The 26,802-nt window shown below is 39.4% G+C and overlaps 4 protein-coding genes across 4 annotated transcripts; 2 read left to right on the top strand and 2 right to left on the bottom strand.

Annotated features, from left to right (window-relative positions):
* The first annotated feature begins 345 nt into the window (after positions 1-345).
* Positions 346-5,011, top strand: LOC146526391 (uncharacterized). Its single transcript, XM_085207189.1, has 2 exons — positions 346-4,905; positions 5,003-5,011. Exons 1-2 carry the CDS (start codon positions 346-348, stop codon positions 5,009-5,011), a joined length of 4,569 nt encoding a protein of 1,522 aa, XP_085063315.1.
* Positions 4,892-9,339, top strand: LOC146526390 (uncharacterized). Its single transcript, XM_085207194.1, has one exon. The coding sequence runs from the start codon at positions 5,026-5,028 to the stop codon at positions 7,789-7,791; it is 2,766 nt and encodes a 921-aa protein (XP_085063320.1). The 5' UTR covers positions 4,892-5,025; the 3' UTR covers positions 7,792-9,339.
* Positions 9,340-19,514: 10,175 nt separating this feature from the next.
* Positions 19,515-20,747, bottom strand: LOC146526389 (uncharacterized). Its single transcript, XM_085207188.1, has one exon. The coding sequence runs from the start codon at positions 20,745-20,747 to the stop codon at positions 19,515-19,517; it is 1,233 nt and encodes a 410-aa protein (XP_085063314.1).
* Positions 20,748-25,284: 4,537 nt separating this feature from the next.
* On the bottom strand, positions 25,285-26,404 carry LOC146526388 (uncharacterized). The gene has a single exon (XM_085207195.1). The coding sequence runs from the start codon at positions 26,158-26,160 to the stop codon at positions 25,405-25,407; it is 756 nt and encodes a 251-aa protein (XP_085063321.1). The 5' UTR covers positions 26,161-26,404; the 3' UTR covers positions 25,285-25,404.
* Positions 26,405-26,802: the final 398 nt, after the last annotated feature.

Below are 26,802 nucleotides of genomic sequence, written 5' to 3'. Positions count from 1 at the left end.
TTAAAATATTATTTTTTATTATCGAGCCTCTAATCTCCAGCTAAATAGTGTAGGCCACGTCCCCTACATTTTGGTCCTTCGAGCCGGATTAGCATCTAGCGATTTTTTTAAGCAATTTTATAAAAAGACATTTTTAGCAAAGACTAGCATTTAGTGAATTATCGTGACTTTACTAATTATTTAAGTGAGTGAGTGTAACGAGCAAGCAGAAGAATAATATTTGGCCACGAGGCTAAAATATATAATCAGCAAATAACAGCAGGACGTAGCATCAGGACGTAGCGTCATATATCAAGTAAGATCGTTCCTATTTTTTTATATATCTAACTTTTTCATCTTTAAAAAATGGAAGACTTATCTAAAACACAAATCGAGATTAGCGAAGCTATTCATAAGATTATAATTAATATCAAAAAAGAAAGCAAGGAAAGAAGATCAGAAACGTCTTTGAAAAGGCGATTAAATAATTTAGAGGCATACTGGTCGGATTACGAGGCCAATGATGATCGTTTACGCGAGTTTAAAAATCTGAGTCATCCGTATTTTCTTAACTCTGAATACGAAAACACAAAGCAGAAATATACTGAAATAAAATCTTTTATACTTAATCAATTAAATCAGTTAGGGGAGCCTCAAGATGAATTTCAAGGAGCACAAGCGGGAACTTCCGCGGCAGGTCAGCAAGCGAGCGAGTACGTAAGTACTAAGAAGGTTAGCCAGGGTTCAAATAGCAAACTGGATGACATGCTTAAAAAGCAGTTCGTTAACTTCAAAGCATTTTCTAGGACTATATCAGCGATTGATATGGAATCAATATCGGAGAGATGGGAATACGAGGATATTCTCAAGCAAATACAAACCCGTTGGACAGCTATAGACACGTTACATTGGGAAATCGATGCTGAATTGAACGGAGAAGACGAAGAGTACGAATATCTATTTAATAAACATGAAAAAGAATATAGCAACATAAAGAAACTTTTAAACTCTAATATGTTTTCGGTGTCGTATCGCGAAAAGTACACACCGCAAATAAATATTCCATCCTTTAATGGAAATTATCAGCATTGGTTGGCTTTTAAAAATCTTTTTACGGAAGCCATACATAAAAACTCTTCTTTATCTAATTCGCAAAAAATGCAGTTTCTTAAAGGTAAAGTTCAAGGGGAACCCGAAAGATTAATACAACATCTTACTATTAGCCATGAAAATTATTTAACATGTTGGGAAATTCTAAATCATCGTTATAATAACAAAAAACGTATTTTTACTGCTCATATTAACACATTATTAAACATAACGACGGCACAGCAACAATCATTATCGCACATTAAAAAGCTACATGATACAACTTTTGAATGTATCCACGCCGTTCGCAATTTGGGTGTCGATACTAGCTCATGGGATCCACTTATTGTGCATATTTTGTCGCAAAAATTAGATTCAGAGTCGTATACGTCTTATATAGAATCTTTAAAATATCCACAAGAATTGCCGACTTTACAAGATTTTTTAAAATATTTAGAAGGGAAGTTTTCTACTCTCGAATCAACAAGAAAGAAACAGGAAGCATCTAATAACCATTTTAATAGTTTTAATAATAAAAATCATCCTCAGCAGCATAAAAATTATACATTTCGCAGCAACTATTACAAGCCACAAAACTCATCAAGAACTTTAAAATCTTTACACGTGGCAAGCACAAAATGTCCTATTTGTTCAGAACCGCATGGAATTTTCCAGTGCAAAAAATTCATAGAATATCCATTACAAATAAAACATAAAATCGTTTCACAAAAACAATTGTGCAATAATTGTTTGTATAATCATAACGGAAATAGGTGTATTTCATTGAAAAGATGCCGCCTTTGCAATGGAAACCACCACACGCTGTTACACGAAACCGGAATAAATACGACGCCAAACGGACATCAAACAACAGCCATTGCGCAAAATAATTATGTGGAAAACAATGACCACTCAGTCAGCACTTTACATTTACCTAACAATAATTGTAAAGAAATATTATTATCGACGGCAAAAATAAACGTCATATCTTCAGATGGATCAAAAATCACTATGAGAGCACTTATCGATCAAGGTTCTCAAATCTCTCTAATTTCTGAAAACGCAGCACAAAGGTTAGGCTTAAAGAGATCACAGTGTAAAGGTGTAATTTTCGGAGTAGGTGAAAAGGAAAGCAATTGTAAAGGGATGCTCAATATCACCTGTTGTTCAATACACAATAATTTTTCCTTTGATACTGAAGTTTATATTATGAATAATTTAATTAAAAATTTGCCGAATAGAAGTTTCGTAAAGCCAGCGTGGACGCATTTAGAGCACATTGATCTAGCGGATCCAGAATTCCATATTAGCAGCCCAGTAGATCTTTTATTAGGTGCCGATATTTATTCAACCATAGTTTTGGCCGGTATTATAAAAAATAATAGCGAAAACCAACCCATAGCACAGCAAACTCAGTTAGGTTGGATTTTATGTGGGAATGCTCAATTTTTTAATTGCAACGTCGTTGTAAATTACATTGACGACATACAAAAATTTTGGGATATAGAGGATATTTCCGAGGTTTCAAATATGTCTTCAGAAGATCATGAATGCATAAATACATATAAATCAACAACAAAACGATTAAAAAGTGGCCGATATGAAGTTCGGCTGCCCTTGAAACCCGAAATTCAGAATTTAGGTTCGTCGAAGCACGTAGCTGTAGCACAATTTAAAAATTTAGAGCGTAAATTTAATAAAAATATAAAATATGCCGAGGATTACAAGCTATTCATAAATGAATACATTAATTTAAAACACATGGTATTGTGTACAGAAAACACGAGAAATACGATATCGGAGTGTTATTTGCCACATCACGGTGTGGAGCGAGCGGAATCTATCACTACAAAACTACGTGTAGTCTTTAACGCCTCAGCGAAAACTTCGAACGGAAGTAGCTTAAATGATTTTATGTACCGTGGTCCAAATTTACAGCAAGATTTGCAGATGCTTATATTAAAATGGAGGAAATATGAATACGTTTTTACAGCGGATATTGAGAAAATGTTCAGAAATATTTTTGTACACGAATCTGATCAAGTTTATCAAAAAATCGTGTGGCGAGAGTCTCCTGAGTGTCCTATTTCATTTTATCAGCTTAAAACTGTAACTTACGGAACTAAAGCAGCGCCTTTCTTAGCACTTATGACATTAAGGCAACTCGCAGACGATGAAAGGCATAATTATCCCGAAGCAGCAAAAATTTTAAAAAATGATTTTTTTGTCGACGATCTACTTAGCGGAGCATATAGTATTCAGCAAGGTCAAGAGCTAGTCAAAAATTTGGACATGCTTTTAAGGTCTGGAGGATTTAATATGAGGAAATGGAGGTCAAATCAAGCGGAAATATTAAGCAATATCGACGAGGAATGTCAGCTTAGCACGGAGTCAAATTTATTTAATTTTAAAATAGAAAAAACGAAAACTTCAGGCTTATATTGGAATTCGCAGCAAGATAGCTTTTCATTTAACAGCAATATAACAGAAAAAATACAATCAAAGCCTACTAAACGAATTTTGCTTTCGGAAATATCAAAAATTTTCGATCCGTTAGGCTGGATAGCACCAGTTATACTAAAATTAAAATTAATATTTCAAAAGGTGTGGGAATCGAATTTAGGATGGGATCAAGTAGTTCCCGACGAAATCTTAACTGAATGGATTTTAGTACGATCTGATATAATAAATATAAATAAAATTAATATACCTAGGTGGTTAAATAGTAAAGAGAGCGATTGTATAGAGTTGCATGGATTCTGCGACGCATCTCAAAAGGCATACGCATGCGTAGTTTATGCACGTGTTAACTCATCGGTCACGCTAGTCGCCGCAACAACAAGATTAATTCCTTTTAAAAAACCGATCTCTCTACCTAAACTCGAACTTTGTGGAGCGTTGCTATTATCGAAATTAATTAATAAAGTCATAACTAGCTTAAATAATCATACAATTAAGTTATATGGCTGGTGCGATTCCATGGTAGTGTTAGGATGGCTACAAGGCGATCCCGGTCGTTGGAACGTCTTTGTTGCCAATAGGGTTAAAAATATAATTAATATAATGCCTAAAGAAAATTGGCGATACGTAAAATCGACGGAGAATCCCGCCGATATAGCGAGCAGAGGAAGCTTAGCAACAGAATTACAATTAAACAAATTATGGTGGCAGGGACCACCTTGGCTATTTAACAATGCGATTCCACAATATAAAGAATATTTTACTAATCAAGAAGAGAAGAAAAGCCAAGCAAATATTGTACAAAATATACCGAACCCATACGACATAATAACGGAGTTATTAAATAAATATAGTTCATTTAATGAAATTATAAGAATATTAGCATGGGTCATTCGAGCTATCCACGGCAAGCGAAAACAATGGAGCGGCGAGTATCTCACATTACAAGAACTCAGATATGCAAGTAAATTAATAATAAAACATGTTCAGCTTACAGAGTTTACTTGTGACATTAATAATTTAAAAAATCATACAGCATTACAATCAAGCAGTAAATTACTAAATTTAAATCCATTTATCGATGAATTTGGACTATTACGTGTAGGTGGGCGACTACGTCACGCCACTATTAGCTCAGATATGAAATATCCCATATTAATCCCACATAAAGGCCGTTTAACAGACTTATTGATTGATCAAGCACATACACTAACATTTCATGGAGGACCTCGTCTTACATTATCAGTATTACGACAAAAATATTGGATTATCGGGGGAAATCGAGCAACCAAACATTTTATACAAAATTGCGTTACCTGCAGAAAGTGTAATACCACTACCAACCATCAATTAATAGGGGATCTTCCATCAGCAAGAGTAAACTCATCATATCCATTTTATCATACCGGAGTGGATTATACGGGATACGTCGATATCAAAGCGAATAAAGGAAGAGGTATCAAAACTTGTAAAGGATACATAGCCATATTTGTGTGCATGGTTACAAAAGCGGTTCATTTAGAACTAGTGTCGGATTTAAGCTCTTCTGCGTTTTTAGCAGCTCTACGTCGAATGGCAGCAAGGCGTGGGGCACCTGCACACATGTATAGTGACAACGGTACGAATTTTGTTGGCGCAAATCGAGCATTAAGGGAAGAATATTACAATATACAGCAAATTTTCGGTAAAGAATGTCATAAAAATATACAAGAACTAGGTATAGAATGGCATTTTAATGCACCAGCATGGCCAAGCGCTGGCGGATTATGGGAAAGAGCAGTACGTAGCTTAAAATTTCATTTGCGGAGAGTTCTAGGAGAACAAAAACTAACTTTTGAAGAATTCTCCACTCTTTTGGCGCGTCTGGAGGCGTGCTTAAATTCGAGGCCACTTTGTGCGCTATCAGAAAGCATCGACGATTTAGATATATTAACACCAGCTCATTTTTTAACTGGAAGACCAGGCTTGTCCACAATAGATACAGAAGAAGATGCCCGAACGAGATGGCAATTAACAACTAAATTATTTCGAGACTTATGGAAAAGATGGAAACAGGAATATCTTTCTCAGCTATCAGTAAGGAGTAAATGGTTAAAAGCTAAACCAGATATTGAAGTAGGAGATATTGTCGTAATCCATGACGATAATCTACCATCACAACAATGGAGCCTAGGGAGAGTAGTAGAAATTTTCCCTGGAACGGATAATCACGTACGTGTGGTCACCCTGCGTACTTCAAGTGGAATAATCAAACGACCAATTACAAAATTATCACTCTTGCCGATTAAGTCGGAGACGAATCTAGCATCAAATAGCATCAAGGAGCGTAAATCTAAAGAAAATCCAAAGGAAAGCATACAGAGGCCAGCGAAACGCATATCACTTTTATCACTAGCAACTACATTCATCTTATTTATGAATGTTATAAGTCCGTCTTACTGTGAATTTAATATTACATATTTAAAAAACTATAATTCACTGTATTTGAACCCATTATACAATATGAAATTAATTCAAGACAAATGGACACTCGTGGTTTATTATAATACGTCACCTTATTGGCAAGGAATTAAAGCATATAATAAATTGACGGGCTATATGGAAAAAGTATGTGATAGCTCATATTTAAACAATCACTGTAACATTACCTTGCTACAACTGAAACATGAGTACAACGAGCTGGAGTACTACAATGAGCTGGTCATGCGTCAGCGCGGGGACACCGGCACGCGACGGAGACGCGGGCTTATCAATGGAGTAGGCTACGTTGCAAACAGTCTCTTCGGCGTATTAGACGAACATTTCGCAGAAAAGTATCAACAGGACATTCAACTCATACAAGCAAACAATAATCATTTACTGCACTTATGGAAAAATCAAACGTCTATTATTGAGGGCGAATATAATTTATTAAAACGTACTGAAGTGACTATAGAGAAACAGCATAAAATTATAAATAAGCATATAAATAACATATATAACTCAATAAGCATTATTGATCAGAAATTAAATAATATTTCGTTCAACGAGGAATTTACACTTTCCGTAATTACAGCAAATAACTTATTGCAAAATCTACGTCGTATTCAAGATACCATGTTAGACACCATCACCGACGTTCATCATGGACAACTCAACTTTCATCTTATCCAACCGGAACAACTTCGACAACAGTTACACATCATCTCAGGACATTTATCACAAGAACTTACTTTACCGTTAGAAAATTTAGACACCGATTTATTTAAAATATATAGTCTTTTAAATATCAGAGTTAGGATGACTCAGCAATTTTTATTATTTGAGATAAATTTACCTTTGGTACACCGAGACTCGTATACACTTTATCATCTAATAGCTGTACCTCAACAAGTCCAGAATAACACCGTCAGTGTTATTCCTATAGCAGATTACGTAGCGATCAATTTAAAACGAGATGCCTATTTTACATTGCCTCAGACCGAATTACAAGAGTGCTTAAAAAGCGACCAGTTTTACATATGTAAACAGCAAAATATTATATCATTTTTATATACTAATGAGCGTTTTTGTATAAAGGATTTAATGACACACACTTGTCAAATAATTAAATCATCATGTGAACGTAAATGGATAAAGCTAGCTGAAAATAAATATTTATTTTTCTTCTGTGATTCTTACACTGTGCGTGTAATATGCGATGACAAAATAACAGCACAAACATTGAGCAAGGTCGGTATTGTTACCATGCAGGAAGGATGTCTCATTAAAGGAAAGGATTTTTCTCTATATGCGCAAAGATCCAAAAAGAGTAGCTTAAAGATAATGACAGATATTTTTACGCCTACGATACCCGCTGAAATTAATCACCTTTTAAACATACCTATGCCAATACAAGAATTAAATTTTACAAGTTTCGCAAACGATTCACTAAACGATCTCGATTTAAAATTGAAGCAGCTTCGAAAAGATAGTGAGTCAGTGGACATCATATCTTACCACGACATACACCAGTATACAATATGCTATATCCTGGTGATAGCAGCGATAGCAGCGGTAGCAGCGTTTGGATGGCGCAGGTGGCGGCAGCGACGGACCGTGGCCATCTCACCAGAGATTCCTCTTCATAACCGTAGTGCAAGTGTTAGTGATAGTGTCAGTGTCAGTGAAAGTGCGCGAAAGCAGAGCAAGGCTGACCGTCAGCCATATGTTTGTGATAGGGTTATATTTAAAAACCAAGCAACATCCCCTATCATTAGTAGCCGAAATCTTTTAGCAAAATAATTTGTTTTAATCAGAGAAAATCTTTATTTTTGTTTTGTATAATTTAGTCTTAACTTAGTTATAAGAAAAATTGTTTATCATCTTGTAATAGTTCTTAAGTTCATCTCATTCATCTCATCTTAGCTTATGTATCATTTATCTCTGGCCCGGGAGCATGTTCGGTCCAAATATTGTAACCGAACACCGCGGCATAGCCTTTGAGCACGTTCCCGGCGCTACTATTATAAGGCAGTGCATACTCGGACCGCGGACCGGTAGCATTCATTAGCGTATTATCATATAGCAAGCAATAAAGCAACTTTTAATTAAAATATTATTTTTTATTATCGAGCCGCTAATCTCCAGCTAAATAGTGTAGGCCACGTCCCCTACATTCCCTTTTCCAAATGCAATGCAGCTGACAACTTTTGAGTTTAATCGTGTTAAGAGAGGACTCATTGATAGATTATGTAATAGATTATGAAAAGTATTTCGGGAAATCTCGACTACATGGACGCCATAAAGTATGATAGAGCCATTAACTTACTAGAAAAATTAATGAATAATTTAACGAATATTAAAAACCAAATTTTATAACTTTTACACATATAACTCAAATATTTTTAATTTTAGAAGGCAATATTCGTGCTAAAAGTAATTATCAATCTATTTTCACTTTTAATATGTATCAAGATACGTTAAGCAAATTAAATACATTATATAAGAGAATTAACTTTTAGATATTAGTTTTAGTTTTAGTTTTTTGACGTAATAAAGGTAAGGTTATTATTATAATGCTTAAGATATTATTTTAGTTTTCAAGTTTCCAATTGTTGTCCTTAAGAATTTTCCTGAATCGTTTGTACTCTGTACCTAAAATAAATCGCCACATCCTTTATTCCTCTCACCCCTTCCTAGCAATTCACGAAAAAGATTTTATGTACCTACATAGAGGCTGAATGCCCGAAGATCGGTGAATCATACCTATATGATCTTATTGTTAACTAAAACCTACAAGGAAATTCTGAAATAACACTAAAAAACTGAAATTTTCGAGGCAACTAAGAAATTTTCCGCACAGCAACCTATTTCGAAGATATCTCCTGAATCTAATAGTCTTTATCATACCACAGTCCCATTTTATGAAATTATTTTATGAAAATTAAGAAAAATGAAAAGCCGAAGCCATCGAGTGATGGGAATTCTTCAAAGGAAGAGGCCAGCGCTCGAGATCAACTAGAGCACATTCTCCAGCACTATTCGAGATCCAAGGACACCGAATAGGTGCTGTTCTTCAGGAGGGAGGTGTTACGTTAGCACACAACCCAGGAATTGCTGACCTAGGACCACCCAGAATATGTCCCACAACGTTACCCATAATTTAATTTCCAATTAATACATTGCACAATTCTCTTAAATCTTGGAATTGTTATTCGAATCCCCACACCTGCTGTTATAATTAAAATTAGAATTAAATGTAGAATATAAAATCATTCTTGTCTCCGACTTTGAGCAAGTCTCACCTTTTGTAATAATAAGTTAATTTTAATAAAATATTTTTAAGTAAAATCGGTTTTTTTGGAACCTACGCTGCCACCGTACATAATTTATGTATGTATGTGTAAAGTATATAAACATTAAACACATTTTATGTAAGTTTATTTTATATTATTGACTTAGTTTATTATATATTATATAATATTTAATTATATTTCATAAAATTTGCACTGAGACGTTATCCCCTTTCTCCTCGTTACATTTTATCCGTAATGTTTCAAAGGTTGTCTGGTGGAGATTGCTTAAAGCAATAAGACCGCCTTTGCATACGTGTTTTTCTTTAAATTTTATTTGTGTTGTTCTTTCTATATATTTCTTTAAACACAATTTGTGATATTACGAATAGAAATAAAAGTGGCGAAAACCGATTTTTTCAGTTTTCCCCGCTCGGATTCAGTTGAAACTGGTGTCGATCGTTCGGTCTCCGAGGGGCCTTCAAGGTGGTATCCAACCCGCGGGAATGCGCGGGAAGGTGCGGGCGGTAAGTGGCGAAAACCGATTTTTTCAGTTTTCTTCGCTCGGATTCAGTTGAAACTGGTGTCGATCGTTGGATCGTTGGTGTCGCTGCGGAGGGGTCAGTTGGTGATGGCCAGAACGTAGGAGTGTGGAAGGAGCCGAGAGTGGTTCTGACCAGATTGGACGTTGATGACGGAATGTCGACTGTCGGTAGTGTCAGGTCGAGACGAGGGTCCGGATCATCATATGGACGGTTGTGGGGAGCGTTGGAGTCAAAGGACTCAGATACTGAAAGTTTTGTGTCGATGGTGTCGGAGAAGTCAAGGACACGGGCACAATACCTGAAGGACAGGCGGAAGAGGCCTCGGAAGCCGATCGATCAGTCGGGGTCTTCTGGTGAAGGAGAGCCAGATAGACCGGCGCCAAAAGTGGTTGCCATGAGGAGACGGAAAGGTCTCGGTGAGGCAGAAAGGAAGGAGTTGCCGCTGAGGTCAGAACAGGAGGTGTCTGACAGCGCTGCGGCCGTACTGGCCAGGGCTAGCTCCAGGCTCTCGGACATGTCTCTACCATCCGAGAAAGAGCAGGACGAAGCCATACTTGCGTCTGACCTACAAAATCAGGTGGTGGACAGCCTAGCGGTGATAAGGAAGGGTGCCAGCAGATCGGGCAACCTTAAAGGAACTTTCACCAAGGCCTTTTGACGGATACCGGCCCGAGTGGGGACTCGAGCGGGTTATGTGGGACTCGTGGACCGGCTGAAGGACAATCCCAATACCCACTAAAACCTCACGATGCTCCTCCTCGACCACCACTGGCCGCGAGACGCGGGGACTATAATCGTCCACGAAACGCGGCGGCGGGAGCCTGCTAGGCACGTCGCGGAGTCAAGGGTGTGTGGGCACCCTCGACGGCCTGCTCGGAGTAGCGCGCGGGAGCAACCTGCGCGCGCCTACTCGGGCCAGGTTGGTAGGCGGCCAGCTTCCCCAAGCTGACCGCCCTCTGGCACATTAGGGCGGAAGGCGGCGATCGTGTGCCGCCCTCCGGCGACCCGGTCTCTTACGGCGGATGGCGACTTCGGCAAAAGCCTCCCTCGTCCGTTCCGCCGACTCCTTCTCGAGCACCACTGCCTCGCAGAAGGATGAGACCGCATCCCACGACGTCTCGCTGCCGGCCATAGCCTTGACCACGGCCGGCAGGGAAAGGTCGTCCCCTATGACGTCGCGCAAAGCGCGACGTTGAGACGCCCAGGCTGAGCACACCTCCAACGTGTGCTGGGCCGTCTCGTCGAGGCAGTCGTCGCAGTGGTGGCAGCGAGCGTCGGGCTCCCTCCCGGCGATCCGACACAGGTAACCCCCGAAGCAGCCATGCCCCGTGAGCACCTGTGTCGTGCGGTAGGTTAGGACGCCGTGACGCCGCGCTAACCACTGGCGGAACACTGGACGAACAGCCTCGATCTTCCTCAGGCCGGCAGATGAATTTGCCAGCCGAGTTTCCCACATTTCAACCGCGGCTACCCGCGCCTCCTCAGTGCGTGCTTGGCTTGCCGGTTCCCCGGACGCTAGGCCTCGACGCCGGCAATAGACCGACGCCAGAGAAAGAGCATCCAGGTCCCACGGCATGACTCCAGCCAGCACGCACGCCACTTCACCGGAGATGGTCCGGTACCCCCGTATCGCCCGGATGGCCATCGCCCTCTGCGCACGTCGCAGCAGAGTGATGTTGTGCCGGTCGGATCGGACCACTCCGGTGTACAGCCGACGGCTAGAGGCGCTCGGCCCATCCACATTGGGCAAAAGGCGCGCCAGTGCAGCCGCTGTCTTCAACAGTTTCGGGGCCAAAGATGTAAAGCGGCCCCGAAAACTCCACCGACCATCCAGAACAAGTCCGAGGTACTTCATGCTCCGGGCAACGTCAATTTTGACGCCACCGACGACGATGTGGGCATCTGCCGGTGGGCCCTTTCGAGGAGCATGGAAGTAGATTGCCTCGGACTTGTTGAGGGAGACTTCCAAGCCCAGCCGCTTTATGCGGCCGACTACCTCCGCAACTCCAGCAGTCGCGAGGACTGCCGCCTCTCGATAGGTCCACTGCTGCGCCAAGACCAGCGTGTCATCGGCGTAACAGAGGACCTTTATCCCCCTCAGGGTGCCGCCCCGCAGCACCCAGTCGTATCCGATGTTCCAGAGGATCGGACCCAGCACCGATCCTTGTGGAGCACCGGCCGACACAACGAACTCCTTCCAACCTCCTCCAGGAGCTGGAAAGGTCACAGACCTACCGGACAGGTAAGCTCCGATGACGCGGCGCAGGTATGGAGGCACACGATAGTATAACAGTGCCTCCTTTATGCAGGGCCATGGCAGGGAGTTGAAGGCGTTGGCGATGTCTAAAGACACCGCCAAGACTCCATTGCCTCGGGCCACCGCATCCTGCGCATAGGACTTTACCTCCAGTATGGCATCCACCGTCGATCGCCCCCTACGGAAGCCATACTGGTGGTCCGAGAGGTCCAGACCTGTCCCCTCCAAATGGTGTTGTAGCCTCCTGGCTACAACACGCTCAAGGAGCTTGGCGATCTCGCTCAAGAGCACGATGGGCCTGTAGGCGGAGGCTGAATCCGCCGGGCGACCCTCCTTCTTGATGAGGACTAACCTGCCTGTCTTCCACCGCTGTGGAATTATGGCTTGAGCCAGACAGGCAGTGAATAGTCCTCGCACTCTGGGCCCTAAGGTGTTGAGGGCCAGAGTTAGCGCCCGGCCGGGAATGCCATCCAAGCCCGGGGCGGTGCTCTTGAGCCGAGATCGGCGTACAGCTTCTTCGAGCTCCTCCTCCTCCACCGGTGGTGTGACGCTGTCCTCGTCGTCCTCCTCTTCCTCCTCACGCGCTGCAGGGCGGGCCATACTGGGTGGTGCACGACCACCAGTACACTTGCCGCCGTTGAGGGCGGCGCCCGGAACGGGGCATTGACGCGTCACAGATACGCGTCAGCACCCCCTACGCCCAGGATGCGGCGTCTTCTGCAGACGCCAAGCTCTGGGGCAGCCAGGATTCCACTATCGCGGCCTCCTCCAACAACTCCCTGTCGAGACGACCCAGTTGCCACCGCGGTCCGTACTCTCGCGAGTTTGGACTGGGGGCTGGTGGCACCGCAGGATGTATGGAGATCTCGTACAAGATGTAGAGGTGATCCGAGAGAGTCTCCACATCATCCAGCACTCGCCAGCCCCGAACACGACATGCTAGGGCCGGGCTCGCGACCGAAACGTCCACGACGGATCCGCCCAGCCTTCGCACACACGTGTTCTTGGTCGCTCGGTTGAGCACAGACAAACCGGTGGCAACAACCCACTCCGACAGCGTCACACCACGCACATCCGTCGTTGCGAAGCCCCACACACTGGACTTCGCGTTGAGATCGCCGGCCACCAACATCTCCGCCGGACGAAATCGCTCTACCATTTCCCCCAATCGTATAAGGAACTCTTCAAACTCCGCGAGAGTTCGATTGGGGGAAAAGTAGACCCCTACGACAACTAGGTTGCCGACAAGTGCGGCGACGCATCCCACACCTCTCTCTACACGTGAGAAAGGCGGGGAGCCCGCGGCGACCTGGGTGATAATAGTCACCACCCCGGTGTTGTCGGCTACCCAGTTGTCTCTGTCGGGAACGCTGTAGGGCTCCGAAACAACCGCCACCTGGATAGACCACTGCTTCTATAATATTATGAAATCAAAATTGAAAAGGAACAGAACCTATTTTTATTAATATTGCAGAATTTATAATAATTGATAATAAATCATTAATAAATATTTTTATAAGAAATACATTCAATAGGATAGAAAATAAAAAAAAAAAATTAATTGATGCAATAGATTGAGTTAAAAAATATTTTAAGGAAGCTTCTGAATTTAATAGATTATTGGGAGAAGAGATTAAGGGGATAAATCTAAGTAAATTAATTTCTAAGCCAATTCAGCATCCTAATCATGAATTTGATGAAATAGAAATTATAGTTCTGAAAAATAAAACAAATAAGAAAAATATTTTATTGGAATTATTAATTAATAAAATAAAAAATAAAATAAGAATAAAATATTCTAAAGATGAATTTAAATTCATTATAAAAAAAATATATTTTAGTGTAAAATGCACAATAATTTTTGTCTCGTGTGTGTCTCACTGTCGTGTGTGTTCTCTGTCATGCAGAGGTCACAGTGTGAGGAACCGGAGGGCGTGGTGTGTACTCACCCTACCGCCACGCAGGTGCAGTGATGTGATAGGAGCTGTATTTGCTATTTTAGGGGGTTTTGTTCATTGATATTCTCTATTTACTGGATTATTATTAAATCCTTATTTATTAAAAATTCAATTTATTTCCATATTTATTGGTGTTAATTTAACATTTTTTCCTCAACATTTTTTAGGATTAGCTGGTATACCCCGTCGTTATTCTGATTACCCAGATAATTTTATATCATGAAACTATGAAAAAATGCTCAGAAAAAAGAAATGAAGAAAAAGATTTCAGAAATAATAAATAAAATGAATGAATGAAAAACTTAAGCCCACGTAAGTTGTGGAAATTTCTGGAATCGCTAGGTATTGGCCGGCAACGTAAGGATTTGAATTGCAATCTAGACGTTGATGCCTTGAATAAACACTTTGCCTCGATAACATCTATGGACAACACAATTAAAGCAAATACATTGAATTATATCAACTCCTTGCCGTCTCCCACAATCGTTCCTTTTAACTTTGCTTCTATAACCTCATCCCAGGTAAGAAACAGTATCCTAGCCATCAAATCTGATGCTTCTGGTTATGATGGCATCAACCGCAAAATGATTATTTTGCCCTTGGAAGTCTTAGTTCCAGTCATTACCCATATTTTAAATTTTTCTATTTCCCATAACACTTTTCCCAGTTTGTGGCGCATTGCCCGCGTTATATTTATTATCAATTATTATAAATTCTGCAATATTAATAAAAATAGGTTCTGTTCCTTTTCATTTTTGATTTCCTAATATTATAGAAGGATTATCATGATTTAATAGATTTATTTTAATAACATGACAAAAAATTTCACCAATAATTTTATTATCTTATAATATAAATTTTATTTTTTTAATTTTTGAATTAAGGATTAGACGGAGAAGAGGATAAGGGATGAGGAAGAGAGGTAAATTTCAGGAAACTATTGAGCAAGTAGGGTAGGGGCCTGCCCGGAGGAATGAGGTCCGCTAAATCAGATAGCTTGGACCATAGAGGGTGGGATGACAGCTGTAACATTTTACCAACAAACCGATCAGACAGGAATTGGCGACGGATAGGATAAGGAGGATCAACACACTCAACCTGCAGTGCGTTGGTGGGAGAAGACTTCATTGCACCTATAATAATTCGTAGGCATTTGTATTGGATCCTATTGAGTTTTTCAGTAGCAACTTTGTTAAAGGGGTCTAAAACAAATAATCCGTAGTCAATGTGACTACGGATAATGGCATTGTACAGTAGTTTGAGAGTATAAGGGTGTGCACGCCACCACACACCAGACACAGCTCTTAAAGCGTTGATGCCGTTTTCACATTTTTTACTGACATGTTCAGCATGGGCAATTCCGTTCAGTCTTTTATCGAGAATCATGCCTCAGAATTTAACATTTTCTGCTAATTAGATAGTATTATCCCAATACCCACTAAAACCTCACGGTGCTCCTCCTCGACCGCCACTGACCGCGAGACGCGGGGACTAGAATCGTCCACGAAACGCGGCGGCGGGAGCCTGCTAGGCACGTCGCGGAGTCAAGGGTGTGTGGGCACCCTCGACGGCCTGCTCGGAGTAGCGCGCGGGAGCAACCTGCGCGCGCCTACTCGGCCAGGTTGGTAGGCGGCCAGCTTCCCCAAGCTGACCGCCCTCTGGCACATTAGGGCGGAAGGCAGCGATCGTGTGCCGCCCTCCGGCGACCCGGTCTCTTACGGCGGATGGCGACTTCGGCAAAAGCCTCCCTCGCCCGTTCCGCCGACTCCTTCTCGAGCACCACTGCCTCGCAGAAGGATGAGACCGCATCCCACGACGTCTCGCTGCCGGCCATAGCCTTGACCACGGCCGGCAGGGAAAGGTCGTCCCCTATGACGTCGCGCCAAGCGCGACGTTGAGACGCCCAGGCTGAGCACACCTCCAACGTGTGCTGGGCCGTCTCATAGAGGCAGTCGTCGCAGTGGTGGCAGCGAGCGTCGGGCTCCCTCCCGGCGATCCGACACAAGTAACCCCCGAAGCAGCCATGCCCCGTGAGCACCTGTGTCATGCGGAAGGTTAGGACGCCGTGACGCCGCGCTAACCACTGGCGGAACACTGGACGAACAGCCTCGATCGTCCTCAGGCCGGCAGTTTGTGTTGCCAGCCGAGTTTCCCACAACTCCATTGCGGCTACCCGCACCTCCTCAGTGCGTGCCTGGCTTGCCGGTTCCCCGGACACTAGGCCTATTATTTCTTCATTTGGTTCATATATTTCATTATTTTCCATAATTTTAATTATTATTATTATTTGAGAATCAATAATTAATCAACGAATAATCCTATTTTCATTAAATATACCATCCTCTATTGAATGATATCAAAATTTACCTCCTTCTGAACATTCTTATAATGAACTTCCTATTTTAAGAAATTTCTAATATGGCAGATTATATGTAATGGATTTAAACCCCATTTATAAAGGAATATCCTTTTTTTAGAAATGGCAACCTGATCTAATTTAAATTACCAAAATAGAGCTTCTCCATTAATAGAACAAATTATTTGAAAAAAAAGATTTCAGAAATAATAAATAAAATTATTCCTCACCGTAAACCTTTTGATACTATAATAGTATGTTTTCCTTGGAATGTTCTTTCTCGACAAATATCTCGTCATCATTGAAATATAGTTAACTAGCGACCCTCTTGCGGCTTCGCCCGCTTTTACTACTGGATTATTCATGTAATGTATGTTTGCAAAGCACTTAAGATAATGTGAAAATTAATAAAACCCTAATGCAACCCTCATTTTTGTCGTTTCAATAAGGATTTTTTAGTAGGTACTATAATTTTAAATCTGCGCTACAAATCTTTTCAAGTACTTATTAAAATATATTTAAATGACTATTTTTAGATAGTTAAATGACTATTTTTAAACGGAAGAAATTATAAACAAAAACCTACCTACTACTAACTACTACAAAAAATGTGTAACCAAATATATCGCGCTTAAATAATACATTCAACTCAAAATCTTCGTTGCTATAGAGGCAGCCGGGTTTTTTTTTTCAAGCTTGTGGTTAATGCTGAAGGGGGTATTCTGTCCCTAATGAAAAGCAAGCACGACGTGGCTGCCTGTGAGGAAAATTAAATAGAATGCATGGGCCGGGAATCGAACCCGGGCCGCCCGCGTGGCAGGCGAGCATTCTACCACTGAACCACCGATGCGTGTAAGGCAAGCGGGCACGGCGGACGCATGGCGAGACGCATGGCGAGTGGCGAGCCGTTTCACAGCAAGGTTTTTTTTGATATTGTAACAACTTCTAAAGTACTTATTAAAATGAAAAACAGTAAAAGACAGTTTTGGTCTACATTAAATGGCCAACGTAACTAATGTACTTATTTATATGCTGAGAGTAAGGGATAAGTGAAACTTGAGTAACATACAGCTGATTTGTCAACGGCGGGATGTGTCAACAATTAAATGCGTTTTTCTGTAAAACTATTCGCAATTTCGAAATATTGTAAAAGCAAATTTTATCTTCGTTTAACGTAGAAAATTAATAAAGTATTTTAAAGGATAAGGATTAATACCATTATGGAAAAATATCCCTCACAATAAAAAATATATTGAAATTATTATTTTTAGACAGAAATATGATCACTACACGTTATCCTTAAAAGATAAAAATATGCTGTCGCGGACTTTTTTGTAGATCTTATTAAGAGGAACAATGCTCCAGTACATTTTTTCATGTAGTACTTACCATTAGAGCAGCGCATGCGCGAAAGTGTCTCAACGGGTAGGACTTTATACACATTTATCGTATTTATGTTAATTTACATAAGAATGTACAAATAATAAACTATATATAAACCTTCTACGAAAAACACTCGACTTAATGGTGAAGACCGCATCAAAATCCGTTGGGTGGTTTAGAAGAAGAAGAGTTAGAAACAACAGACAGACACGAAAAGCGACTTTGTTTTATAAGATATAGGATAATACGATAATATATCCAATAAATAATAAGTTTATATTAAAATTATGAAATCATAATAATAATAATAATAATAATAATAATATAACACTTTATTGCACAAATAAGAAGGGAATAAAATACAGTACATGATAAATATTATTAACAGTGCAATGGCGGCCTTATCACTAAAAGCGATTTCTTACAGGCAACCAAAAGAAAAACGAAAGGATTAAATCTAGTAAAGAAAGCAGAAAGGTGCAAAAAGTACTACGATATATATAAACCAATACATAAATAGCGAATACCAAATAGCTTTATATATACATATATATAAACAAACATAACATACATACATAAATAAATACATACATATATATATATATAAATACATAAATAAACAATTAAAGATAAATATACATACTCTTATAATATTGTCCTTTTAAAGATTAAGTTGAAGATAGTACTGTTTAAGGCGTCGTTTAAATAGCCCAATCGACTGGGACCGTCTTACTTCCAGTGGCAGCTCATTCCATAGTTTTACTGTTTTAACAGTAAAAGAGTCACTATAGCATTTGGTGCGGCATAAAGGAATTTCAAGGATATGGTTATGGCGGGAACGGAGGTTTTGGGAATGCAGGATATCGGACCCCAGAAACTTAAAGCGCTCCTTGAGGTATGATGGAGTAACAGGATTGAAAAGGATGCCATAAAGAAGAGTGAGAGCATGCAAGTTACGCCTATATTCTATTGACAACCATTTAAGTTGACTTCGGTACTGAGACACATGGTCATGTTTCCTTAACCCAAAAATAAATCGAATTATAAGATTTTGCAGACGCTCTAGTTTATTTAGTAGTTGCTGGGACAGATTTAAGTAGCACGAATCTGCATAGTCTAGGATAGGTAGAAGGAGAGCGTGGGCCAGAGAGATTTTAGTCTTTATCGGTAAAATGTTCTTCCACCCTCTCAATCTACCTATGGAACAAAAAACCTTCCGACTAAGCTCTGATACGTGAGGCGACCAGCAAAAAGCACCGTCCATCCTGATTCCCAGATTCTTAACACTCTCACTAACCTCCAAGCAAACATTATCATATAAAATTGAGGGTAAGGGAGAACGTAATTTAGACAGTTGGTTGGAGCTACCAAACATACACACCCGAGACTTGCTGGGATTGATAGCAAGTCCAAACGATTTACTCCAGGCACTAATAATTTGTAAATCTGAATTTATTTTATTAACTGCATTAGGTATATCGCTTATAGCTGCAGTTGTGTAAATTTGCAAGTCATCGGCGTAGAGGTGGTACGAAGACGATATGTGTTGAGTGAGAGTGTTAATGAAAATGGAAAAGAGTAACGGTGATAATACACTACCTTGTGGGACGCCGGCGTTAATACTACATGTTGATGAAACTTTTCCGTCAAGCTTGATGCTTTGTCTGCGTCCGTGAAGGTAAGAGGAAAACCATTCAGTAGCTTTCAAGGAGAAGTTAATAGATTTTAAAATTGCTAATAGACTTTGTTAAGAGCTGTAACTGTGCTATGCCCAGGACGGAAACCAGATTGGAAAGGAGACAGTATGTTATTGTTGTGTAGGAAAAGATAGATTTGGTCATGCACAATGCGTTCAAGAACCTTAGATAGGAAAGGTAGTAAGGAAATAGGGCGATAGCTTGAGAAGGATGCTGGGTTTGGTACTTTAGGTATTGGGATCACAATTGCATGACGCCAGGCATCAGGGAATTCATTATAGGAAAGGGAAAAGTTATAAATATGACACAGGACAGGAAGAATTGAATTAAGTGTAAGGAGGATCATCCGTCGACTAATATCATCAGAGCCAGTAGCGTCAGATTTAATTGACAACACATGCTTGCGAACCTCTGCTTGTGAAGTAGGAGAGAAAAGGAAGGGTTTGATTGCAGGATTAGATTGTAGTGACAAGGAGTATAGAGTTTTTACTTTAGTGCTATTATCCAATACATTGACAGCTGTAAAGAATTTATTCAGCGAGTCTAAATCCGTGCAGTTGTTTAAGGTAGCCGAGTCACTGGAACGCCGGTTCCCTATTCCCATCGCGTTCAGAAATTTCCAAGTTTTTGCAGGATTGCTATTGTTAATTGACGAGAGAATAAAATTACGACGTGCGTCTCTGCAAGTCTTGTTACATCGGTTCCGTAGTGTTTTGTACCTTTGCATATTGGCGTCCGTAGGATTTTTCTTGTATTTAGACTTTGCAGTATTACGTTTGGACATAAGCACCTTGATATCTGAAGTTAACCACGGAGCGGGGAGATGTTTAATTTTAATAGGCCGGAGCGGTGCGTGAATATCGAAGAGCTCTGTCAAAATAGAATTAAAAATATTCAATTTGTCATTGATATTACCGGCATTAAATATGCAGTCCCAGTCAATACCAGCAAGATCGTTCATGAACTTTTCGTTGTCGATGTCGCTAAAACATCTTCGCATCACAACTGTCGGCTTCAATTTTGGTGGACGTATTTTATATGACAGGTAGACGAGGTCGTGGTACGAAAATGCTTCAGCTGACATCTGACCAAAGCTTGCAACACGTTCTGTTGATGATACGATCATAAGGTCTAACAAAGATGGCGCACAACCAGGAAAGAAGTGGGTAGCGGTCGTAGGAAGGATATTTAAGTTGGCACTGTTGATAATATTTTTTAATCGATTTGTACGGAAGTCGTTCTTAATCAAGCACGTGTTGAAATCACCCATTATGATGGAGTGATCAGCCCCCGGAGCATACCTTTCTAATAGATCCTCAAAAGCATCAAAGTAATTTATATGTAGATTGGGACTATAAAAGACACCAAGTAAAACTTTGAGAGTGCCAAAAAGGACTTCTATTAAGATATGTTCCGACGAGTTTGAGAAGACAGAGGGTGACTTGTGTAATACCGAGAAAGGAAAATGACTGCGTAGGTAAATAGCCACTCCCCCCCCCACCCTTCTCAGTCCTATCATTGCGGATTAAGTGAAAACCTGGCAGAGAAAATGCAGTAGATGGCAAAGCAGGCTTAAGAAATGTCTCAGATACTAGAATAGCGTGAATGTTTTTTAAATTAAATGAGTCGAGCAAGTCTGGATAATGCGCTGGCACGCTCTGTGCATTGATATGCACAACATTAAAATTTTTAGGGAAGTTATTAAACTTGTTTACTTTTACTAAACCAGTTACTAAGGTTATTACTCCAATAGCTCCTGTTAAGGGTCAAGGTCTATAGTCAACTAATAATAATAATAATAATAAACTCTTTATTTCACACCATAATACATAGCAAAATTAAAATTTACAATGCTTAAGAAAAAAAAAAAACAACAAATAATAAAATGTGAAAAAGGCGGCCTTATCACTAAAAGTGATCTCTTCCAGGCAACCGAATTGTAGGAATAGATAGACAGGGGTGCGGGCATAGTGCGTGGGAAAAAATAATTATGTCAATACACGAGAATTAAAAACGATATATACAACACACATAACATAAATATATATACTATAAGTATATAAAATAAATAAATAAATAAATAAATAAATAGAGTATAATACACAAATATAATAAATAATATATATAAATATTAGTAAATATACACTACAATTGAAGATAATAGTTTTTTACTTTATATTTGAATGCTTTCTTAGACTTAGACTGCCTGATAGTACGTGGTAGGGCATTCCATAGTTTCGCTGCTTGCACCGTGAACGATTTACTGTAACAACGAGTACGGCACAAAGGTATCTCCAGCTTATTATCTTTTTGGGAGCGGAGACTTAGTGTGAGACGGGAGTTGGAATCGAGAAAGGAAAAACGCTGCTTAAGGTAGGTTGGAGTTTCAGGGTGGAAGAGGATAGAGTAGAGAAGAGAAAGAGTGTGAAGATTTCGACGGTCTTTAATAGGAAGCCAGCCAAGTCTAGTACGATACTCACTGACATGATCGAACTTTTTCAGTCCGAAAATGAATCTAATAACCAGGTTTTGGAGACGTTCCAACTTGTTAAGTAGTTGCTGCGATAAATCCAGGTAACAGGTGTCTGCATAATCTAGGATAGGTAGCAAAAGTGAGTGGGCTAGGGTTATTTTGGTTTTGATTGGCAGAATATTTTTCCATCTTTTTAACCTACCTATAGCGCAGTACAACTTGCGGCTCAACTCGGAAACTTGAGGAGCCCAGGAGAGTTTGCTGTCCACCATGATACCTAGAGTTTTGACAGTGCAACAGTATTTCAAGTTACAGGTGTCGAAGACTGTAGGAGGAAGGGAAGGAGAATAGATCTTGGATAGTTGTTTAGGATTGCCGAGAATACACACTTGAGACTTTTTAGGATTTATAGATAAACCGTAAGACTTGCTCCAGGTACTAATTGTTAGCAGGTTGGAATTAATTAGACTAATAGCCCTCGCAATGTCTTGAACGTCCGTGGTTGTATAAATCTGTAAGTCATCAGCGTATAAGTGAAAAGGCAAGGATAAAAGCTTGGTGACGGAATTTATGAAGATGGAGAAAAGTAAAGGAGAAAGTACACCACCCTGGGGAACACCAGCATTAAGGCGGCAAACAGTTGACAGTTTTTCATTTAAACGAATGTACTGCTCTCGATTATGTAGATAGGAATAAAACCATTCAGTAGCCTCTGATGAAATATTAATAGACTTTAGAACAGCTAAAAGGATTTCGAAATCTACTGTATTAAAAGCGTTAGAAAAGTCTAGGAGAGCGAGAATAGTGACTTGTTGGTTATCGATTCCATATCTTATATCATCATTGACCTTATTGAGCGCAGTGACAGTGCTGTGACCAGGGCGGAAACCAGACTGGAAGGGAGATAGGATATGATTTCTGGTAAGGAAGGAGGAGAGTTGTTTATGGACTATACGTTCTAGTATTTTGGACAGGAACGGGAGGATAGATATCGGGCGATAGTCTGTAAAGGAAGTGGGGCTAGACACTTTAGGTATAGGAACAACTATCGCCTGGCACCAGATATCAGGGAAAGTATTTGAGGAAAGGGAATAGTTGAAAATATGGCACAGGATAGGAAGTACAGTCTTCATGGTTAAAAGAATCATTTTCCGACTGATTCGATCACTGCCAATAGCATCGGACTTAATGGCAAGAACATGCTTCTTCACTTCGTCAGGAGAAATAGAAGTGAAATGAAAGGGAGAAGGACCAGAGATTGAAGGGATAGACTTAATAGTATTAATTTTAACATTTTGACTTAATAAGTTGACATTCGCGAAGTGCTTATTCATTTCGTTGATATCCGTTCTATCGCCTAACGCGGTAGTTTTTCGTGAGCGTCCAATACCCATTGAGTCAAGGAATTTCCAAATACTAGCAGAATTGCAATTTTCGATAGAATTATAAATAAAAGTGCGTTGAGCATCCCTGCAAGTTTTGTTACATCGGTTCCGTAGTATTTTGAACCTGTTAAGGTTTTCCTCAGTAGGATTTCTCTTGTACTTCGATTTAGCCGAGTTACGTTTTACCATAAGTTTTTTAATATCTTCCGTTAACCAGGGGGCAGGAAGGTGCTTGAGTTTTATTGGTCGAAGTGGAGCGTGCAGGTCAAAAAGCTCAGTTAAAAGAGAGTTAAATATAATAATTTTTTCATTAACAGTTGGAGCATTTAATACACTCTCCCAATCTATATTATCTAGATCTTCTAAGAAAGCTTCGTTGTTAAAATTTTTAAAGCTTCTACGCATGATTATAGTAGGTTTAATTTTGGGTGTACGAATTTTATAACTCATATATATGAGATCGTGATATGAGAACGCTTCTGCACACAACTGACCATAAGTAGCGACTTGCTCATTCGACGAAACGATCATTAAGTCTAATTGTGACGGAGCGGTATTAGGAAAGAAGTGGGTAGCGTTAGTGGGTAGAAGATTAAGATTAGCACTTTTAATAATATTTTGTAATCGAATAGCACGCCAGTCATTTTTAATTAGACAAGTATTAAAATCTCCCATTATGATGGTGTGATCAACACCTGGAACATACTTATCTAGTAAAGTTTCAAAGGTGTCAAAATAATTTATATGAAGTGAAGGGCTGTAAAGTACACCAAGTAATAGTTTTAATGTGCCAAATAACACTTCAATAAAAATATGCTCAGAAGTATTTGAGTACAGTGTAGGAGATTTGTCAAGAATAGAAAAAGGGATGTGGCTGCGTAAGTAGATAGCAACTCCACCACCGCCTTTCCCTGTACGGTCATTACGAATAAGATGGAAGCCGGGTAAAGCATAGGATGTGGATGGTAAGGAAGGTTTTAGGAAAGTTTCGGAAACTAGGATCGCGTGAACGTTTTTGGCATCGAAGGAAGCTAGGAGATCAGGATAATGAGCGGGAACACTTTGTGCATTGATATGCACCACGTTGAAGTGCTTGGCAGAGTTCGCAAAAGTCGTGCCCAAAACAGTGCTTAGCGACGCGGAAGTGCTATGGAAACTAGAATCTGATGATAACGATGTAGACTGACAAAATATATCATTATCGGAGGTGTCACTGTTTGAGTTAGCGTTGTTGAACATAGTGCAGTACCAAAATATAATAATCAAGTAAAAATTAATAAGATAATAAATATATATAATAAATAAAAATAAGATTAAAATAAAATGTGTGTATATGCAGAATGTTAATGATAATAATAATAAGAGCTATATAATATATGTATGTCCAAATAAATAAATAAATTAGCAAAATAAATATTAGTGATAAAATTAGAAAAATAAAAATAAAAAAAATAAAATAAACAAATAATCACTTACAATAACAAAAAAAAAAAAGAGGTAAAACACGATAAATACAACTAAGTCCGTAATCTAGGAGTTATCGTGAAAAGAAACGTTTAAGACAGTTCCGGCCATTGACAGATTAAGTGTCAATAAGCCTGTCAAAATAACTAACAAAAAGTAAACATTACAAACTCATGTTCATGTATATATTTATTTTATGATTTTTTATTTTATAGGTGAAGGCAACACTTTAACTGGACTCTTTTTGACATGCATTCTCCTATTGTGTAATATAATCTCTTTTTTACCGTACAATCTCCTTTGTGTGTTTTCCATACAACGTGACATTGGCGAAGTGAATAGTGCTCAACTGGCACGCTCGAAGCGCCATAAATAAAGAACCGAACCGGACCGAACATTACAACATTTAATATTACGTTTTAAAATTGTGGGTAAATTATATATATTAATGGATAAGTATATTAACGATTTAAGTTGTGGGTAATTTGTACATTTTAGTGAATATATTAGTGATTTATAGGACACTAGCTCATAAGTTATTAGATATAAGGTTAAAAGTATTCTATCAACATTAATTGAACAAACTAATGCATTAAGGAAGTTGTTTACTTCTTCGAGTTTACGATCCTCTTCATTCGTGTAACCTGAGGAACTGGCTTTGTCTTAGAATCACCAGCACTTGAGCTCGCCATAGGTGCTTTAAGAGGTTGAGCCCCAGCCGTGTCGTGGATATTGTCTAGCTCACTGCATGTGGAAATAGTATGGCGCTTCCCATCTGGCCCAATGACAATGATGTAGCCCTCCTTCGTCCAACATTTATTTATGCCAAAACGTTTTCGGGCTGCCATGAAAGTCTCGTGCCTGGATTTAGTGAGGAATTCCGATAAAGTGATGCCTGTATTTTTCAAATTGGTTTTAGCATACCATATTTGATTTCGCATAGATAACTCTCGGAATTTTACAAGTATGGGTCTTGGTTTATCAGATGTTACAGTACCCAGGCGTTGACATCTGCTAATGTCACCCAGCTCCAGATCAGGCAACTTCAGATGTTGGGACAGGACCTTCACCGCAATGGCAGAATCAGCTGTACTTCTCTCCTCGGGCACACCATGCACCAACAGTATCTTCTTTCTGGTCCGCAAGTCAAGAAGGTCTAACTGTTTTGACAGTATATTTACCTGCAGCTGAAGCCCCTCCAGTGCACTCAATACAAAAGATCGAAATGCACTAAATTGAGCTGCAATGTGGGAAGTGGGGCTTGCCGCAGGAAGCGCAGAACTCAAATTTTGCTGAAAGTCAGCCATTTGCGAATTGAAGTGTAGTGACAGTTCTTGTATTGATTGCTTAATAGCTTCCATGTTGATGTAATTGAGTTCAAAAGACTAGTGATTATGGATAAAAAGTTTTGGTGTAGAAATTATTGCACGAATAACTGCTGGCAGGTTGGTGACTGTTAATACATCACTTATACATAACACATTTCACTTATAATTTGTTTTAACTATTTTTAAAAGAAAATTATTTGGGAGCAACTTTAAAAACGTATTTACTTTTTGGCACCTACCCTCAGAAAAAAAAGTGATAGGGATGATTATGATTAGACATTAATTTACTTCTCTAGAATAAAGAGTTCTTAAAATAGAAATTACATAAGATTGAATAATTGCTACGGCAGATTCAAGAATTAATAATAAAATTTGAACAATAATTAAAATAATTAATAAATAATTAAGTATTAAACCTGTATTACTTAATAAAGTTAAAAGTAAATGACCTGCAATTATATTAGCTGTTAATCGAACTGCTAAAGTTCCAGGTCGAATAATATTACTAATAGTTTCAATTAGTACTATAAAAGGTATTAAAATAGTTGGTGTTCCCTGAGGAATTATATGAATAAATATATGTTGTGTATTATTTAATCATTATAAATCTTAATCATAATGTTAAAGATAATGAAAGGGATATATTAAAATGACTTGTTCTAGTAAAAATATATG

The sequence above is a fragment of the Heliconius melpomene genome, unplaced genomic scaffold, assembly GCF_056956725.1.
Source record: "Heliconius melpomene rosina isolate 202511_hmr_F unplaced genomic scaffold, ASM5695672v1 ptg000056l, whole genome shotgun sequence".
Taxonomy (NCBI): domain Eukaryota; kingdom Metazoa; phylum Arthropoda; class Insecta; order Lepidoptera; family Nymphalidae; genus Heliconius; species Heliconius melpomene.
The sequence above is the reverse complement of the archived record's forward strand: the minus strand, read 5'-3'. Positions and strand labels throughout refer to the sequence as shown.